The following is a 14,883-nucleotide window of genomic DNA, read 5'->3' as shown; positions in this document are numbered from 1 at the left end:
ATTAGTCACGTAGCTTTAGCCATATTGCACTAAACATCCAAGGCAGAGACAAGTGAACCACTTTCCTATTTTGCAATTGCTTCCTTTTCCTGTTCTGTGGTCATAATCACACTTGTTTAGTTCATGGTCACTGAACTGAAGTCTCATGAGATTTATTTTTGTGCAAAATTTAAGACACTGACTAAGGGTCACACTGCAGGGTTGATACGCAATTTGGATTTTTTGTTAAATCCAATGTTTTTATTTAGTGGTTCACATTACAGAAACAAATGTGACTTATGTGAACGGAATGCGTCCGTGAAGTGACACGCATGCACACAAAACACGATGTCACGTGGCGCAGTGTTTATGGAAGTAAATGGAGCCCCTCGTGCCAGTCTCATTGCAGAGGCATTTGTGGCAATTTCAAGGATTTTGTGCACTTCTAAAGCATCTTCTTTTCGCCACTGACTGTTTTTTGCTCCTTCATCCACCATTTATTTTCTGTTTTGTGGAACAATTGTAATGTTATGACCTTTTGAAGACCTACAGGTCGGATGAGATTGACCTGAGGGTCGAGGCTGCAGTCGCATCGATACATATCCAATTTATTGTACACATAAGAAAGTGGCCATGGTCGGATTTAAAAAAAAAATAAAAAAATAAAAAAAATAAAAATTGAATTGTTGTGTTCACATTGACATGAGAAAAATCAGATATATGTCACACATGGGCAAAAAAGTCGGTATTGACCTGCAGTATGAACATAGCCATAGTTTAAAAAAATACATATTTTCTACTCATATGTTGATTGGGTTGTTCTCCACTTCTGTATTTATTCACTCATGCATCATGTTTCAAACCTTTGCTTAGGTTAATTAAAAGCTTCACCAAGAGACTACCGATGAATGATACATATCTATGCAGTTTTCATTACTGTTGGCTCACTTGTGAACTGATCAATTGGGCTTTTGGGTTTCTTAATTATTAATAGTAGGAGGCGTTTTTGGAAAATGGATGGCACACACCTGTTGAATGGCGGGCATTGTGGATAACTTGGCAAGAGAAGTGGAGAATTTAGATCCAGTATGTAGGAATGTTTTTGCCCTTTAAGGGGCTGTTTGAAGCATGAGCTGCTGGGTAGTGGGATGCTGAACAGACCCACAGAAGTGTTAAACACAGATGTGTTAAACACCTGGAGAGATGTGCCTTCGTCCACATGGCTCTTAGATCACAGTGCGTGTTGCTGCAGTTCAGAGCCCCAAAAGTACACACATGCATGCACACACATGCCCCAGGAGCAAATTGTGGTACATAACTGTTTGTCTTTACCCCTTTTTTTTGGGCTTAGACTACATTTAAAACAAGCAACAGTTAGGAGTTTATCCCCCTCTTCTTCCCTTTGTCAGGTTTAGATCATGTGACCGGTTTGCATTTGTGAGAAACCACACGCACCTGGAGCTGGGTGAAATGTCAGCCTGCACTCCGCACGTGTGTATCCACAACCTCAACTCGTAAACTTGCGCACACACTCGCGCCTATTCTTCAGAGGTTAGGCAGCTTTGCACAGCTGGTGTGCCTTCTGTAGGCTGAATGATGAAGAGAACCCTGAGGGAAAGTGATAGCTTCTGAGTGGTGTGCTCATCACTGTTATGGCCTAAAGATAAATTCTCCTTCGTCAAATACAGGAGTAGAAATGTATACATACAGACTGTAAATCCACGTACATTCACTCCGTGACGGCTGTCTGTTTGTCTGCGTTCGAAAATATGTAAAACGTTCATTTTCTGTCTTTCTTCCAGGCTCTCCTGTATATTCTGTGGCCTGGGGCCCAGACTCCGAGAGGATCCTCTATACATCAGGTCGACACCTGGTCATCAAACCTCTGCAACTGAGCGCTAAAGTCATACAGGTACACCAACTTCATGTGTGTAGCAACAATATCTGTTTGATCAAAATGAGAAGGGATAGATACAATGACACTTTCAAATTTGACCATTGTACATTTTGGAATTCAATAAGTATTTAGTTTCGAAATATACTTCAAAAGCTTGGAGCTCGAATTGTTGCATGCAAGCAATGACATACTAAATCAAGGGTGCTTTGTCAGATGGATGCTGCACAGTAGGTGTTGAACGACTAGCAATTTTTTGCTGTCGATGTTAATTTGATGAAAGACTACGTCGATTAATCGATAACGTCATTGATATAGCAACATAACTGGTGGCCACCATCTTTGTGGAAATTTCTTAAAAAGCACCTCAAATGCTTTTAAAATTCTCCAGAACACATACATTCAGAAAAAAACAATTGATTACTGAAGTACATGACCTATTCTACTGCCCACACCTCTCTGCTCATGAATAATATTCCATTTGTGCTATTTAAGTAAAATTTTTAGGGCAATTGACGCTCTTTGAAATGTCATGGTAATTTTTAGGCGTCGACTTGGAGAACCCCTCGGAATTTCGGCCCGTACGAGCTTATTGGTGGATATTTTTAACAGAAACTTGTCAGGCAATCGGAGAAGGGGTTTCCTGTGTGCATAGACGAAATAAAAGGGTTTAGGAAAATGTTGAGAAATAAATTGTTTTACTGTAATTTGAAGATGTTTTTTGACCATATTTTGAAGGCGGTATTACACAAAAGCATTCCCCAAAAAGGCCTTTTTTTTTTTTTCAACACAAAAAACTCAATTTCTCCAAAACCCATCATCTGAGTTTCAAACTTGTTGGTGTGTTTTACTCTGGTTGAATTGGCCATTCAAGCAGACTTCGCATTTTCAATTTCACTTGTCACATTGCTAATTGATATTTTCTCGACAGAACGGCATAGAAACAAATAAGAATGAAGCAATTATGTAGAATCTAGTTGTAGTTCTTATTAGTGGGAGCTAGTGCTGGGCGAGATGGCGATATATATCGCGGGGTCGATAGAGAAATGTCTATTGTGTAATTTCTCTTCTATCATTTCCATCGTCATTTATCCATTTTTTTTCAAGCAAAGATTTCCACAAGGTGGTACAACTGGTTAGCACATCTGCCTCACAGTTCTGAGGACCCCGTTTCAAATCCGGCCTCGCCTGTGTGGAGTTTGCATGTTCTCCCTGTGCCTGTCTGGGTTTTCTCTGGGTACTCCGGTTTCCTCCCACATCCCAAAAACATGCATGGTAGGTTAATTGAGGACTCTAAAATGTTCGTAGGTGTGAATGTGAGTGCAAAGGGTTGTTTGTTTATATGTGCCCTGCGATTGGCTGGCGACCAGTTGAGGGTGTACCCCGCCTCTCACCCAAAGATAGCTGGGATAGCCCCCAGCACGCCGGCGACCCTAGTGAGGATAAGCGGTACAGAAAATGAATCAATGATTTGCACAATATATGCTGTAGGGCTGAAACGAGTCCTAAGTTCGAGTACCTCTATTATTTAAAAAAAAAAAAAAAAAAAAAAAAAAAATGCTCAGGACGCCTTGGGGAACCATTTTTTAATTTGCAAACCTAAAAGGACACACGCACGGGCTACTTTTAATGTGGCACAGCGCGCTTACGTCACCTCAGCAAGGGAAGAAAGACACAAATTTAATTAGTAAATTTTATTTAATTGAAGAAATTGGAGTGCCAGGGGGAAAAGTTGCAAAATGTAAGAAAAAAATGGCAAAAGTGTGGGAGATTTGTCACGTGTTATCGTTGGAACATGGACCTTTATCTCCTCGTTGGACCCAAGATAAATGAACGCAAATCGGCGAGATTTACTTAAATGTGCCTTACTAAAACAACGTTAGCCCTGCGGAGCTCAAGGTTTCTGTTAATTGTTACTACTGTCTACACCCTTAGGCCCTTTTTTCTTTCTACTCCTCTTTTCTTTTCTGTCACTCTTTAAAACCCCATTCTGTCCAACTGAAATTTTCAATAAATATCCATCATAACTCAAGTGGCAGTATGAAAAAATCCACTGTTGCACAATAAAACTGTTCCAACATAAAAGCGATAGAAATCCTCCTTTTTGCTTGACTTAGCTGCCGAACACGACAGGTTAAAACGAGAGGAAAAAAAATTATGAAGAAAGAAAGAATATTTGTGTTATTTCTAGTCAGCTGGTCTAAGTTAACAAATCCACAGCCATTAACATCCTGTATTATTATGTCATATGCTAAAATGCTAGTTGATGAAATGAACTTGAAAAACGTAAAGGCTGTTTATGCCTTTAAAAAAAAAATAATAATAATGCCTATGTTTTTGATGCGAAAAATGCCAAATTTAAACTAAAGTCTCTTTATATTTTTTTGAAATTTCCTCACTGGGAATGTAGACAAAGACAAATGTAGACAAGAAAATACAGTTTGCGATTATGCACAATGTGAATTTAAGAAGAAAAAAAAAGGTGATTATCAAAAAAGGAAACTAATTGGTTGTTCATTAAGTGAAATGTCTCATTTTCCCTTGCATATTGAAATTGCTCTTTTAACCAAGAAAAAATATATTTTACCCGAATACTTGGTTATTCCATAGAATTCTTACTAGGGTACTCGATTACAAAAATATTTGATAGCTCTAACCTGAATTGTGGCAATACTAGATGCATTTCTCATTTGTGACAGGTCTGTTTAATTTCACTTCCAAATAAATTGAGGAAAAAGTAAGCAGTCATAATATGTTGTATGATTTTTTTTCCCCATAGAATACCAGAAAATGTACTTTATCGGGGTATTTCGTTATCGAGATATAAAATGGCCCATATCGTGCCAGAATATTTTTTTCCATATCACCCAGCACGAGTGGGAGTCTGTATGTTCCTCTTCAACAAGCTGGCCGGTCTCATCTTGTGTTACATAGTGTGTTGTAAGCATAGCGTGTTGTGCGATCGTAGCCAGGCTTGAAAAAAAAAAAAAAAAAAAAAATCAGCATTTCTCTGTTCCACGGTTTCTATTTCATTTGTGCTTTTATTGTATTTGAGGATAGACTTGGATATGTGCCCATGTTACTGGTCTTATTTTTAATAAAATATTTCCACATGCTAGTAGCACACGCCGGCTGCATACACTGACGTCATTGTTGAAAAGCGCCAAGTGTCGTGATGTTGGTGGGTGTTTGTGTATCATACACCTTCTAGTCTGAATAAAGTTCTTGTTAGCCCACAGTTGTTGTCCGTGCATTATCCGACATAACACTTTGGAGACTTTGTGCCGCTGCCCTCATCCCTGACGGCTAGTCCTGTGGTCCCACTGCCGCTGGCATGAATATTTTAAGACCAGTGGCGATCGGAATAGCCAAAACTACCAAGGCTAACCGCTACGTAGTGTCATCCACAATCCCCTTATTTTCATATTCTCAGACCCTCGCAGACGTATGAAAACCGTGTTGCCTTTTTGGCCGTAAATTTTACTGCTCCACAGAGCATTATTATCCGGCGACGGCAGCGGACGGACGAGTCGAAAGTCTTCTGTAAATTGGAACGTGAGATTCCAAAAAGACACGATTAGTGATTAGTCGACTTCTAGCTCAGTAATAAAGTCGACTATTCAACTAATCAGTTCAACCCCTACTGCACAGAGTTAATGAGATTAAGTAAATAAACCTTTATGTTCATTGCTGCATTTTATGGGGGCATTTTTGGTGTTTAATGTAGCTCACCATGATTTTATTGCTGTGGCTCGGGTTTCACAGTAGTAGTAGTGGTACTGTAGTGTTACGTGTCGGTTCAAATGGGGGTTGATATGGATGCAACCTCAGTAAAGCGTTTCATATACCAGCCAGGCAGCCACCGAATGAAAGGATGTAACCCATAGTTCCGTGGAAAGGACCACCAACACATTCAGTATGATTTCCACAACCTCACAAATAATATGGACGGCCATGGATATTTATGTTGCTTGCCCTCTCTGGCCCATTCAGTCTAGTAATGAAGATATTGGGTGTGTAGCAATAGAAGAAACATAACATCCAAATAGCAAGACAATGTCAATACCTGCTCACTGTTGCACATAGAGACAAAACCCTCATTCATACAGTATATAAAACATCTTGTTTTCTCTTTAACAAGCAGTGTGATGACAGTATTACTGAGTTCTGATCTCTGTCTCTCTCTAGTGGAAGGCGCACGATGGGGTCATTCTGAAGGTGGACTGGAACTCAGTCAATGACCTCATACTGTCAGGAGGAGAGGACTGTAAATATAAGGTGAACAGTATTTGGGGGTATACTGAAGCTTCTCTTTTGTTGTCGTTACACATTAAAAATCCCTCCCATCTCTTCAACAGGTGTGGGACAGCTTTGGGCGCCTGCTTTACTTCTCGCTGTCACATGACTACCCAGTCACCTCCTTGTCCTGGGCTCCAGATGGAGAAGTGTTCGCCGTGGGCTCCTTCAACACACTGAGACTTTGTGACAAAACTGGGGTAAGAACACTTTTTTTTTTTTTTTTTTAATAAATCTCCTCTGTCATTCAGAAAATACTATTATTCCAACATGACAAGATTTCCCAAAAACTGACAATCTTTCAGAATGAAGTCTGGTTGGAATGGCCACTTCAACCTCAATACAACGCAACAGCAAGAATTTTGAAAATCGGTTCATGGGTTCCATAGAAATTAAGCCTTTTGTGTGTGTGTGTGTGTGTGTGTGTGGCGGACTGGCCTTTTTGGAGATGCTTTTGTTGTGATATGTGGTCAAAAACCAGCTTCACATGAGAGTAAAACAGTATAACTTCATTATTTGTAAACATTTCTACGCAAAAATTCACACAGTAAAGTAATTGACCATGCTTAATTTGATTTTGTACTTATTTTCTTAGCTATTCTATTCCTAGCTAAGCTATTCAAATGTGGACCTAATATATGAATCCATAATGTACTTTTAAAACTTTAAAAATTTTGAAAATGTCCACACAGGTTGCCATGGTAACAGGAGTTTTGCAATAGAATTACGTGGTTTCACTAGTAATGCTATTTCTCTGGAATGACTGGATGGATTTGGCTGAAACTTGTTATGCACCTACTTATAAAGCTATTTTGTGCAACGATGAAATTTGGTGCTACACAGTTAATTCTACTTGATGCTATAGATGCCTGGAGTTGTAAGACCCCCACAAAGATAGTCTTTCGTAACCTTGACATATTCATATAATATCAATATCTTTGGAAATAGTTATTATAAATGGTCAAAATTTTTTATTTGCATTAAAGGTCCCGTATTTTGGTTATTTAGACCTCCATAGAGGGACTCTCTAACATGTACTTCGTATAAAAGTGTCAATATCATTTCAAAAAACACCTTGGTTTTGTCATACGAATGTCCAGAAAAGGCCGCTCTGACAGCTACTTCTGTTTGACCCAGTTTTGTATACGCTTTGTCCATATTTGGCTAAGACCGTCCCTTTTCCTCTGATTGGTTGCTTCCATCTAGAAGACCCACTGAGAGCACACATGTTTTTATGTTGACAGCGCTGGCTCGTGAGCAGAGAGGTAGGCGGAGATCTTCGCTTGTGATGTAGATAAGTTCGAGAAATTCGAATGACCTGATTTCAGGCCTCTTGCCAGATAAACGTCTGGAACTCAGGAATGCTTGGATTATTACAATTAATATTTCACATTCACTGATGGCACCATAGAGACAATATTATTTCCCACTGTAATTTCTCGTGTATAATGAGCACCCATGTATAATTTTATGCACTCCCAAAGTTGACCTCAAAATTCTGAAAAACCCCTCTACCTATGTATAATGCATTTTTACAATGCATGCTTTTGCTTCTACCCATACGATCAAAACATGAAGTATTATCTGCATTTTTTTTTTTTTCAAATAATTATTCTAAAGTTAAGCACTTTATTTGAACACGTAAAACTTTTTTATGTACTTGCTCTTATTTTGAAATTCACAGCCCTGCTTTTATTTAGCAAATGAGAAAACACACAGTTGTGCTCATATGTTTGATTACCCAGGCAGAATTTGTAATGTGTACAATTCTTTTAAGAAAACATGAAGGGCCAGGCGAAACACATTTAATTTGATTTTAATGGGATTCAAATTAAACTGTCAAGCATTTCAGAAAAGCATTATCATTAAACAAAACCTAAACATAAATAAATTAATGGTTGTTGTCCAATCATCAGTCGTATTTAAAAAAAAAAAAAAAAAAAAAAAAAAAAAAAAAAAAAACAACAACAAAAAAACAATATTTCACAACTTCTGCCAGGGTATGTAAACTTATGAGCACAACTGTACATCTATGCAGTCATACGTACCCCTGTCAGGTCATCTCTCGTGATCAGTCCATTTTAGTCACATGCTGTGATGACGTACTCAGCGTGCCCCTTGGTTCTACATACCATCTACGTCGCCGCCTTCTCGATCGATTTTGCAGCATAATTAAACGTTTCATCTGGTCATCTTGGTCCATATGTTCTGTCGCCATTGTTGTTGCTTTGTTCCTTGTTACTAAAAGGAAAGTAAAAACGGCTACCGGATATGGCCCAAAAAAATGCAGAGGAATCTCCACCCTGTGGTGTCCTATCCAATACCAGCCGTAGCGACACCCCCGACTTGGAGGAGAACTGCAGCACACTTTCAAAACAGCGCGCGTGAGCTGCGCTCGAATATAAAGGCAAAATACGCGAGGGACAGCCGCAGTGACGTCAGCGCGGTTGCTGTCTGCGCGAGTATAAAGAAGCCTTGAGAATGGCAGAAGCACCAGGAGGGGAAAAGAAAGGGGTGGGACAAAGTCTCACTTGAGATTCATCGTTTGGACCGGGGCTTCGAACTAACGTGGCCACTTTAGCGTCTTGTTGTCGCGGGTTGTTAATACCACTCTTCTCTGTTCTACTGTAAAACAAGTATGGCGGACGAGCAGCGCAATGCGCCATAGTTTGGCATAATTTAATTTATAGTGGTCATTTTTTTTATTAGTCACAGTGGAGGTGCCACAATCAATCGATTAATTGACAACTAAATCAACTAAACTATTTTAACAATCGATTAATTGTTGAGAGACATAATTTAAAATCCTTGTAATTTCAGCCTCTCAACAGTACTGTATTTTCACGACCATAAGGCTCACTTAAAAGTCTTTATTTTTTCCCAAAATGGACTTACAATTACTCGGTGCACACATAAGGCGCGCCGCCTTAAAATGCGGCGCGCCTTATAATGCGGCGCGCCTTATAATGCGGCGCACCTTATTATGCGGTGCGCCTTATGTGTGCACCGAGTTCCAAAATCTATAAATGTTGTGTGATGAGCGCTCCGCTTGACTGACTGGGAGCATTTCCTGCCGACACGCTGCTTACATAGAGGAAAAGCGGTCGATGGCATGTGGACGTAAAGGGGGAAGGGTGCGTGTGAAGGAGGACGCTAAAGGCACGCCCCCAGTAGGCATATAGCGCCGGTATGTGCATTGTGCAAAACAACATCGGTTTGGCTAAGGACCCCCGAAAATGGCACCTATGAAGAGACACGAAGCACAGTTTAAACTGCAAGCTATCAGTTACGCGGAGGAACATGGGAATCGAGCAGCCGCGAGAGAATTCAAGATCAACAAATCCATGGTTCGCAAGTGGAGGAAGCAGGAAAACAAGCTTCGCCAAGTCAAGAAGACGAAGCTGAGTTTCTGCGGAAACAAGGCGAGGTGGCCCGAGTTGGAAGACCAACTCGAGCATCCATCCATCCATTTTCTGAGCCGCTTCTCCTCACTAGGGTCGCGGGCGTGCTGGAGCCTATCCCAGCTATCATCGGGCAGGAGGCGGGGTACGCCCTGAACTGGTTGCCAGCCAATCGCAGGGCACATACAAACAAACAACCATTTGCACTCACAGTCACACCTACGGGCAATTTAGAGTCTCCAATGTATGCATGTTTTTGGGATGTGGGAGGAAACCGGAGTGCCCGGAGAAAACCCACGCAGGCACGGGGAGAACATGCAAACTCCACACAGTCGGGGCCGGGGATTGAACCCGGGTCCTCAGAACTGTGAGGCTGACGCTCTAACCAGTCGTCCACCGTGCCGCCCCAACTCGAGCAATGGATTAATAATCAAAGAACAGCCTGGAGAAGCGTCTCTACAGTCACCATTCGATTGAGTGCAATTACTCGGAGCTTGCCATCATTCCGGGAGGCTTGATGAAGGAACTTCAACCGCAGGACATCGGTGTAAACACGGTGTTCAAAATAAAGTTGCGAGCGGCGTGGGAGTGATGGATGACACATGGCGAACACAGCTTTACTAAGACAAGGAGGCAGCGCCGGGCCAGTTACGCCACAATTTGTGAATGGATTGTGGATGCTTGGGCTAACGTGTTTGCTTGCACTGTTGTTCGAGCTTTCGTAAAAGCCGGCATCATTTCTGAGGAGCTGCACGGCAACGAGACTGACTCCGACAATGACTAGAGGGAACCTGGCGTGTTTGATGCAGAACTTGGCCAGCTGTTCATTTCGGATACAGAAGATGAGGACTTTGATGGATTTGTGGCTGAGGATTGATCAAAAAATAACGTGAGTACATTGTGAAATACTTCAATAAAGTGCAACCGAACTCAGTTTTGCTCCCGCTGCCTTTTTAAAAACATGTTTTAGCGTGCATGCATGCTACCGTATGTTTTAAGCTAACGTATGTTTTACCATGCCTGCGCCCAATAGTACTGTGCGCCTTATGTCTGTGTTAAATACAGAAATAGACCCCGTAACTGAGACTGCGCCTTTTAATACAGGCCTTATGGTCGTGAAAATACGGTAAATATTTTCAGATTTCTGTAGTGCTTCATGAAAGCAGACTGATTAGCTTGGTATTTAATCAAATTAAGACGTTTGCGAACATCTGCTTTACTTTAAAAACAACAATGATTTTGACGTTATGGACCAAACCGGCAACTGAAGGTTTATGAATTTATGTTTCTGCAGTTTCTGCACTGTCAATTTGAAATAATGTTGTTTTTAATTAAGGGAGACAATCGATTAATCGATTATTAAAATAATCATTAGTTGCAGCCCCAAGTCAATCTTATTTAGATTTTTTGATCATTTACATTAAATGTTTTTGTTTGTTGCAGTACCTGAAATTTCAAATTAGGAACATGATAAGTGGACATTCCATCTTGGTGGAATTTTCTAAAAAAAACCATGGCATGAGAACTTCAAATGCCTCCAAAATCCTCCATAACAAATACATTTATGAAAAAACAATAAATGACTAAAGTACATGACCTATTCTACTGCCCACACTGATTTTCTGACAAATGTTAAATTTTCGCTATTTCGGTTGAGTTTTTTTTTTAAGGTAATGTAAATTCTCGTGTATAATGCGCACCCATGTATAATGCGCACCCCCAAAGTTGACCTCAAAATTCTGGAATACCCTTCAACCTATGTATAATGCATTTTTACAATGCATGATTTTGCTTCTACACATATGATCAAAACATAAAGTATTATCTGTATTTTGTTAATTTTTTTCAAAGAATTATTCTGAAGTTAAGCAATTTATTTGAACACATAATACTTTCTTTTTATTTACTTGCTCTTATTTTGAAATTCACAACCCTACTTTTATTTAGTAAATGAGAAAACACACGGTTGTGCTCATATGTTTGATTACCCAGGTAGAATTTGTAATGTGTACAATTCTTTTAAGAAAACATGAAGGACCAGGCGAAACACATTAAATTTTATCTTAATGGGATTCAAATTAAACTGTCAAGCATTTCAGAAAATCATTATCATTAAAAATAACCATAAAGAAATTAATGATGGTTGTTGTTCAGTCATCAGTTGTATTTATTAAAAAAAAAAAAAAAAAAACATTTCACAAATTCTGCCTGGGTATCTAAACTTATGAGCACAATTCTACATATATGCAGTCATATGTACCCCTGTCCTATTGGAATGAAAGTGTAGGCTACACCTTTTTCATAACCTCTAGGTGGCATACTGGAATGAAAGTGTACAACTTTTTCATTAACCTCTAGGGGGCGGTGGCATAGTGGAATGAAAGTACAGCTTTTTCATAACCTCTAGATGGCGGCATACATTTATAAAATGTAAATTTATTTGTAATTTTCTCCTATACCTGTGCATAATGCGCTCTATTGACTTTTGACAATTTTGGGGGGTAAAAAAATGTGCATTATAAATGAGAAATTACGGTAAAATTAGTGACACAGAAGCATCAGTGTAATTTTTAGGGGGTCAATTTAGAGAACACTTTTTCGGGCTGTATGAGCTTATTGTTGGATATTTTTGACTGAAACTTGTCAGTTAATCAGGAAGTTGTTCATGTGCAGACGAAACAAAAAGATCGATTGTAGCGCTGGAAATCCATAAGAGACACCAAAGATATCGTAAAATGTTGCTTTCTGGGTGAGTGCTGACATTCCGTGCCGATTTGTATATTCTCTTAAACTCATAGCAACTGTTAATATTCAAAAAGTCAAGTATCATTGAGTTTTCAGGCTGTAATTGAAAGTAGAAACGAGTGCTTTCGCAAGCAGAGGTGTGCGGCACATACTTCTAGGCGACATTCACTTTGCTCGTATGTCCTTGGATTGAGTTAGTACAAATAGTTACTAGCAAAATCGCATAATTCTATTACAGAGTTCCTGTTACCATGGCAACCAATAGGGACCTTTTGAAATGTATTTATTGAAATTGAAATGTATCTTATTTTTAAAATTAGATTATGGGTTTATATATTATGTCCACATTTAAGTACCTTAGCTTCATCATTTTCCTTTTTAAAATAAATGCAGATCATCCCTTTCAAAAAGATTAAATTTTGATGAACATTTTATGTCAACGTATGCTAATTAGGGCATTCAATGAGCATCTTCATAACAAATATGTTCAAAATCGAATTCAGCATGGCCAGTTAAATTAGTATGTGACATTTTGTCGAGCTATGTTAAGAAATAAGGAAGTTATACTGTTTTACTGTAATTTGAAGGCATTTTTTGACTATATTGTCAATAGGCGATATCACACAAAAGAGTTCACCAAAAGGGCCATTTTTCCCCACACAAAAAGCTCAAGTTGTCCGGAACCCATCAACCGATTTTCAAAATTCTTGCTGTGTTGTACTCGGGTTGAAGTGGCCATTCCTACCAGACTTTTGACTTATTGTCAATTTTGGGAAATTGTGTTGCGTTGCTACTCAACTAGGGCTAAAGATCAAATCTCTTTTTCTCAAAATATTACATTTTCCTTTATAGATATTTGTCTTTTTTTCTACCAATGATAGCCATTCATCGATCCATTTTCGATGTTGCTTGTACTGTTCAACTTAACAGCACAGAGACTTACCCTAGCTGATTATGGGTAAGGAGCAATGTTCCCTCCAAGCTGCGCACCTGCGCAATCGCGCACTGTTAGCACATACTCAGCGCACAAGAAAATCTATGCTACGCAAAAAAAATACAATTCAACAGAAACGTATTAAATAATGTCAGATTTTACGCTTGATATAATCTAATTAATTAGACCAATAATATTGTTTTCTGTACCATTTTGCAATGTAACTCAGTGAGCGAAAGGTGTCCAGCCAATGATACGATACGGTTCACTTACGCTACGCAGCCAATCATAGCATTGACAATGCTTGCATATGTGCCCTGCCCATACGCGCCGTGCAGGTTAGCGAGCTAACAACGGCGGAGTTAAGAGATGCAAACGCTAACCCCTTATCATGGCGAAACGAATGGGCACCGACACATCCACTCATCAAGCCAAAGTGAAAAAGAAATGCGGTTCTTTTAAGATGGAATGGCTGTCGTAGTAGGTGCAAATAGAAGAACAAGCGATGAAACTGGGTGAGATTTTTTTCCTTTTCGAGTGAGAAAGGTCTACTCTGCAAAACATGCAGCGAAGCCAAAGTAGCAAGTGAGTTTTTGGAGGGAAAAATGTGGACTGAATGGAGGTTGGAGTACCTCAAGGTTTTGAACAGGTGTCATACTGGTGTGTGGCCACAGCGGGCACATCTGATGTTGCTCACAGTGGTCCTCAGTGCGCTCAAGGAGCTTGTGTGTCTGCCCAGACACATGAAAAATTAGAGGGAACATTGGTGAGGAGGACTGTACACTCTGGACATTTACTTTCAATGTTATGTTAAATCCTACTAAATTCTCATGAAAACAGGATCACTCTTTTAGACTGGAGTCTATGTATGTGCATTGATAATTTCATGCAATTCTCTTTTGTACTTTCTCCATACATTATCTTCTCATGTACTAAAATAACATTCCTGTTTGTCACCACCAGCATAGGTAATTTACCGTAAAGTGCACATGATGTGTACCATTGCCAGTTATTGCATTGTGCTGTGGTTGGCATTGTTTTGCATTGAGGGCTTGGTTCCCTCATGTGCATTGTCTCTCCCTATGCAGGCTATATGGCATATGTTTTCATTACCTGGTGATTATGGTAACCGGAGATGAAGCAACAGGGGAAATGAAAAGCATAACGAATAGTAATTGTTTTATTTTTGTTGAACACTTGGTCAGAAAAAAATGCATCGTGTTCGCTGTGCATGTAGGTCTTCTTTGAGTTTACATGTAGATGTCAAGATGGTTTGTGGCATCGGGTGTGCTGTAATGAAAACAAACAGAACAACCTGTGTTCGGGTGTGCTGATCACATGGGATTTCATGCTCCATTTTGACTTAATTAGGATCAAATGGTAGCCTTCCCAACGGTGACAAAAAAACAGTGGAGAACATCTGAGCCAACACATACAGTGGGTACCGAAAGTTTTCAGACCCCCTTACATTTTTCACTCTTTGCTATATTGCAGCCATTTGCTAAAATAATTTAAGTTCATTTTTTTCCACAATAATAGGCTCCAGCACACCTGCAACCCTAGTGAGGATAAGCAGTACAGAAAATGGATGGAATGGATAATGTACACACAGCACCCCATATTGACAGAAAAAA

At 39.6% G+C, this 14,883-nt stretch overlaps 1 protein-coding gene across 2 annotated transcripts in view; it reads left to right on the top strand.

Moving 5' to 3' along the window:
• ift80 (intraflagellar transport 80 homolog (Chlamydomonas)) overlaps positions 1-14,883 on the top strand; it is an 80,896-nt gene that overhangs the window by 6,836 nt on the left and 59,177 nt on the right. For both annotated transcript variants that reach the window (XM_061783088.1, XM_061783087.1), the window contains 3 exons: positions 1,782-1,891; positions 6,062-6,151; positions 6,232-6,369. In XM_061783088.1, coding sequence (XP_061639072.1) covers positions 1,782-1,891; positions 6,062-6,151; positions 6,232-6,369 — 338 coding nt within the window. The remainder of the gene's footprint in view (positions 1-1,781; positions 1,892-6,061; positions 6,152-6,231; positions 6,370-14,883) is intronic.

This window comes from Phyllopteryx taeniolatus, chromosome 8, assembly GCF_024500385.1.
Source record: "Phyllopteryx taeniolatus isolate TA_2022b chromosome 8, UOR_Ptae_1.2, whole genome shotgun sequence".
In the NCBI taxonomy this organism is placed as follows: domain Eukaryota; kingdom Metazoa; phylum Chordata; class Actinopteri; order Syngnathiformes; family Syngnathidae; genus Phyllopteryx; species Phyllopteryx taeniolatus.
Note: the sequence above shows the minus strand (reverse complement) of the source record. Positions and strands in the feature narration are given on the sequence as shown.